The sequence below is a fragment of the Ahaetulla prasina genome, chromosome 1 (assembly GCF_028640845.1).
Source record: "Ahaetulla prasina isolate Xishuangbanna chromosome 1, ASM2864084v1, whole genome shotgun sequence".
Taxonomy (NCBI): Eukaryota; Metazoa; Chordata; class Lepidosauria; order Squamata; family Colubridae; genus Ahaetulla; species Ahaetulla prasina.
Window position 1 is genome coordinate 153748401 of NC_080539.1, and position 6000 is coordinate 153754400.

The 6000-nt window shown below is 35.9% G+C and overlaps 1 protein-coding gene across 4 annotated transcripts in view; it reads left to right on the forward strand.

The window, feature by feature from the left end:
- Positions 1-5382, forward strand: part of HPCAL1 (hippocalcin like 1) — a 103506-nt gene extending 98124 nt beyond the window's left edge. For all 4 annotated transcript variants that reach the window (XM_058178518.1, XM_058178505.1, XM_058178512.1 and 1 more), the window contains 2 exons: positions 823-928; positions 4149-5382. In XM_058178518.1, coding sequence (XP_058034501.1) covers positions 823-928; positions 4149-4246 — 204 coding nt within the window. In that variant the 3' untranslated portion in view covers positions 4247-5382. The remainder of the gene's footprint in view (positions 1-822; positions 929-4148) is intronic.
- Positions 5383-6000: the final 618 nt, after the last annotated feature.

Genomic DNA, 6000 nt, shown 5'->3' on the forward strand with positions numbered 1-6000 from the left:
AAGTGACCTGATTTTATAGAATGATGTTGATGAAAACCTGGAGTGAGGTTGTAGATTCAATTGTGAACAAAAGGACTGAAGTATGAATTGATGTCTTCTAGACTATTGTAAGTGTGCATGAAAGAAGAATTCATACTTTAGGTCATGTCATACATCAGTGAATGTTAATAATAGAAAAAGAAAGGATGAACTTTGGAGAAAACAGTGTAATATTTTGAATGAATACAGTCCAGAGGGCAAACATTATTTTAGCTGGCATGAAGGCAGAAAAAGTGATAGAGACATTTAGCAAACCAAAAATGAATGAGAATGGGAAAAATGGGATGTGAAAGGATGTGAAAAGCCCTACAGTGCAGGTAGAATAACTGTAGGGAAAGGAAATATTGCTAGTTAATCTCCCAACAGAATGGAATGGCAACTCAGCTACAGAAGAAAGGACATAGAAGCTGTTTGAAAAACAGAAATGAATTTGTTTACAGAATGCCAATGAAGAGTGTGCATCTGTTCTCCTTAATAAGTAAATACTTCATATATAAATCAATACATGCAGAATATTTAATTCAATTTAATAGTTTATTGACATTGTACAGTATACCCATACAACGAAATATGGGAATATATTAGATGCAAATCACAGCATAGGATTATTTTTTTAATGCAGAACTTTTTGAGGGTTCTTTCAGTACTTGTTTTGTATGTTTTAGTATATTTCACTGTAATGGCCTGTCAGTTTTATTTTGTTTTGTTTTTTATGTTTGGATTTCCAAACAATATTTTAACCTGTTTTCATATATATATATATATATTGCTATCCCTATAAAGGCAATCTATAAAATGGTGTCTTCAGTCATGAAAATGCCAGAGGATGAATCAACTCCAGAGAAACGAACAGATAAAATCTTCAGACAGATGGATACCAATAATGATGGTAGGTTTCTGCAATAAACTTTTGCGATGTGCTTACCAAAGATAGGGATAATGGTAGTGGACGTCTGTTTAAAACTGTTTAATCTAGAGTGAAGAAATCTTCACAGGGAGAAATTGTTGCATTTATAAAATTATAAAGTCTCTGGTCCTAAAACCTGACCACTAAAGACTTCCCTTCTTTATAAACTCATCTCTGTGCACACTTATTTTCCGGAGATTAACCTTTTTCTTTTGCATTCTGCTTTTCTCTTCCACTGACAGTCTCTGCCAAGCCATATAAAATTTTGCAGATAAATGTTTTTGCAACAGAAATAAATTATTGAAAAGTACTACATTTATTCTAATTTGTACAGCTCATTCTAGCTGCAGGTTTTTTAACTCAACAAATAGGAAAGATAAGTTGATTTGCAGGAATTTTGAACGGAAGTCCATTAGAATTTCAAAGAGCAATTAAAATTGTAGATCACCATGTTACTTCAGATTGGCAACCCTTATCTCTGTTCCTCCAGGATCACTAAAAGCAAAGATAGCATTTCTCCTTTTATCTACTGTATTTTGCAACAGAAAAATACTGTAGAGGTTGCCTTTGGAAGCAGTATCTTGCTTCAGAACCTTTGATCCATTAAAGGTAGGAGGAGGAGAGAAGAAAAAGGAAAGCTAATGTTCTTTGTAGTGTGGAGGCTACTTAATGGAATCACTGGTGTTGAAATAGGTTCCTGCAGTTTTTCAATAGTGGGTCAAAGTAGAAATGTTTCCTCAGTATTGCCTGCTAGCAGTACATGTGTCTATTTCCATGTAAATGTATTAAAAAGAAGTACCCTACTATGAGCTGGTATGGTGGGGGGTTTTTTGGGCACTATTTCCTCAGCCAATGATTCAAAAGATACTAATATCTCAAAGTATAACAAGAAATGAGTTCTTTGAAGCAACCTATTGCCATTGTTGTCCAATGCCCTCTGAAACAAAGGTGAGGTTTTGTCACTTTCAAGTCTCAACTTCAATACTTCATCCAACTAATCTTAGTTCAACTAACAAATGATGAAAAATGTTGGGAGTTGTTGGCAGGGCAACAGATTTCCTGCCTTAGTGTGCAATCAGCTTATCTGCCCTGCGACTCTTGACATGAGCACATCACTACTACAGTTAAATAAGTATTAGGTACCTGCAGCAAGATGGGTAGAGGGGCTAAAACATGCACTGAGATGTCCAAATGGGAAAGTAGTTGTTGTTACATCAACAACAGAATAGTACCTTGGTGTTTTTTTCTTTGTTGAAACACTTGATCTCTAAAAATATGTCAGAAGATCTAAAGATATGAGAAAATATGTACACTACTAATAGTGCAACAAAAATAACAGTAAAATAGGAAAGGCATTTGTATTCTTCACAAGAGAAGTCTATCAGATACCCTAATTCTAGAAGGATTTAATATATATTCATAATACTATTTAGAGCATTGATAACTTGATCAGCCATTGTTAAGTTTTGCTGAGATTAATCTGAGCTGTATCAAGGAAGATGCAGCCCATTCAAAGAGACAATCCCCCACACACACACAAACCATAGGTTTCTTACTTTCCTGCCAAGACTAGATATAGTCATTTTGGGGAGAAGAATACCTTAGCACTAGTGGGGGATTTTAGTTCAGACTGGTCTATCTATATCACAGCAACGATGTAGACTGACTTTTGATTCCCTGTCAGGAAACAATGATAGAAATGTCATGGTTCAAATATGGTTCTCATTGAAAACTTCTGCTGGCTGTTGCTCCCTCCTAAAAGTGAGAGATGATTGCCCAGGAAGCAGAAATCTTAACTAGTTGATGATTGATATTTGTGTTCTTTGGAGGGCTTTGTGAGCATGCATATTTTACAACTACAATCTCTTTCGAGACAAATATGCTGCATAAATGCATCTGGGAAAAGCATCAAATAGCTTGCCTGTTTCTAATTAACTCATTTGTGAGAGAACTTAAATAAAAGGAAAAATATGCACAAACCATTAAAGTCAATGTGATCACTGAAAATCATTGTTTTCTCGTAATATGATAGAAAAAAATAGGAACCCAGAACGTAGTACAGGTAGTCCTTAAGTTGCAACCAGTTGCTTAGCTACCATTTGAAATTCTGATCGGCCTACCTAAGGGGTAGTTAGGATCCAGATTTGAAGTTCCGATGGTCACCCACCTCCAGTCATGCATCCGTGCATTGTTACTATTTCCGGCCTAGAGAATTTGTTCAAGCAGAGATGGTCTCCTCAAAAGAACTATGTTTATAAAAGCTTATTGTGCTTGTCCAAATTATCCTAGAAATATATCGCATTTCTCTGCTTCTTTCTCTTTGCTCATCTAAGAAATTAGGAAATGAGAAAGAACAATACTTTAGGGCAGAATATTTCAAAGAGAAGGTAGGGGCTTGTTACCTTTCGCCATTGTCTGCCTTTCCAATGGGAGCCAAAGACTTTGAAGCAGTAATTCAGAATCTTGATCAATAAACTCACAACATTTCAAAGAAAATGCATTCTGCATGTTGCCTGAGAATGAGTGAAGATTGAAAAATGTTTTTCCAACAGTGGCATTCTCATGTTTTTCATAATACAGAATTCTGACCTGACTTAATAGCAATGGAAGCCATTTGTCCCACCCATATCTAGTTTTTTTATGAGGAACAATATCTTGAAATAGACAAGTCCATAAACCAACTCACTTAGCTTAGACTGTAATGTTCACTTAATTTCAAATATTTGGCATCAAAGATTTGTAATGTTTTAATGTAGCTCAGGGAGGAAATCGTATTGAGTTCAAAAATGTGTCTGCCTGAAATTCAGTCGCCTGCCATTTTTCAAGTCCGCCCTTCAGCAAGACCTGAGCTAAAGGAAGCAACAGATCAGCCCTGAGGCTATGCTTGTTTTCATGTCATTTTCATTCAAGGTTTTACGTTTTTCTTGAGAGCTTTGGAATTGTAACAGGATGTGATAATTTTGTCTGGTTCTTATTCTGATTGTATTTCGGAAGTCTACATTATATCAGAGTTTCCTCAGCTAACCCACACACACCGAACAGCATTTTTGATTCTTTGGAACAAGGGTGGGTATCTTTTTGGCAGTCTATCAAATCTCATCCACAGTTCTTTTTACACCAGCTGGAAATGAACAGGCTGCTCTTTATATTTCCTGTGCAGCAGATCAGATGTACAATTTTGTCTATCTCTGTTCCCTTCAAGGTAAACTATCTCTCGAAGAGTTTATAAAAGGTGCCAAGAGTGATCCCTCCATTGTGCGGTTGTTACAGTGTGATCCAAGCAGCGCAAGTCAGTTTTAATGAAACTCTGGACAGTTTGCAGAAGAAAATTACTGGCTTGTTCAAGCTTTGCTCGTAATGGATGCCTTCAACCATTCCTCATTGGTTAGTGGATGAAACTCCGTGGCTGGATTGTCTCTGTATCCAAGTGGGGAAAAAAAGAGCCTCACTCTTTTCTCATCAGCTGTGATACGACTTTTCTTTCCAATATCCCAATTCTCTTTTTCACTGCACATTATTGTTAGGACTCCCTGTACACACTGAGTGTAACCGAAGGGTATGTTTACATGCAAGTTAAAAGACGGGGAATGGTATTCCTCTCGGTTTATCTAAATGGAGGACTTTAGTAATGCCGAAAAGATACCATACGTAAATATTTGTCTGCTATGACAGCAGTGAATGACAGGCAGTTTATATCCCAGAAAATCATTATGAAATGTGGAATAAATTAAGCAGGTTTTGTTTTTTTTTTTAAAAATGGCATGTTTCCAGTTTCTTTCTCAATGAGGAAAATTGCTTGCCGCTTGCATAGCAGTGCAAGCAATTCTCATTGGGAAGAAAACTGGAGTCATGCGGTTTTTAAGAAACAAAATAGATATGCACATATAAAACACACACATACATATACATAGTCGTGTGTGTGTATGTTTGTGTGTGTGTGTATGTGTGTATACGCACACATATTTTACATAAATATTTAGGTCATATTTAATATATGAAATAGACTTCATCCTTCATTTCTTCTAGTTGTCCATGATTATTATTTTTTTAAGAAAAGGATTATGATATTTATACATAGTCAAGTTGCCATTAAGGCACTGCATGATTAGCTGTTTGTGGGTATATCACTGTTTTAATTACTGGTTGCAACACTTTGTCCATTTTTACTGTGGATTATTCCAGCATTTACTGTGTTTAATGAAGACTAAAGAGGAATCATTCTGCTTCTGTATTTCACAGTGAAGCGCCACTCACAATGGCTACAACATTTTAACAGGCTTTTGAGTGAGGTGAGGTAATTTGACAAGCATTTACTATGATCCTCCTTCCAATTTATGGCTGCCCATCTCTGTTAATAGTCTTGTGCATTCCAGTGTTATTTAATATCTGCCTAATGCCAAGAAATGCTGATTGAAATAAAAGTGAATTTTCTTGTTGGTCTGTGTTATATTTTAATTATTGGATGGTTTGAATTTGCACTCAGCATGATTTCTTTCTAGAAAACACTGAAAGGATATTTCACGAGTCAGTTTAAAACGAAGTGTTCACACAAGTTGCACATCAGTGGATATTACTCCATTCTTTCGCAGATTTTTCAAACAGAAACATTGTTCCCCGACTGGCCACAACTGCCGTGCATATATAAACCACAGGAGTATCTTGGTTTTGTGATCAAAAAGAATTTTAAATAAATATCAGCCTAGCTCAACAATAATATTTTTATTCAGAAATGTAGCTAGAAGTTCTCTTCTTTTTCACTTTTGAAACAGATTTTTTTATATAAAACAACATTACATATCCTGACATAGATACTTTATAGGAATTGGAATAAGGCAAAAGATAGTACTGGGAATGGAGCTCTGGACTCTTGAGTGTCCTACCACATAAGAATGAACAGCACAAAGCCAACTTCTGAGAATTCAGATCTCATCCCTAAAAATGCCATTTGTTCATTCAGCCTGAAAAGTGTTATGGCTGTGGTCCAAGGGTCACAGTACTTCACTTAAAAATAAAGATAAAGGTTTCATTGGGTGGAATTGGAGATGCTGGTGACT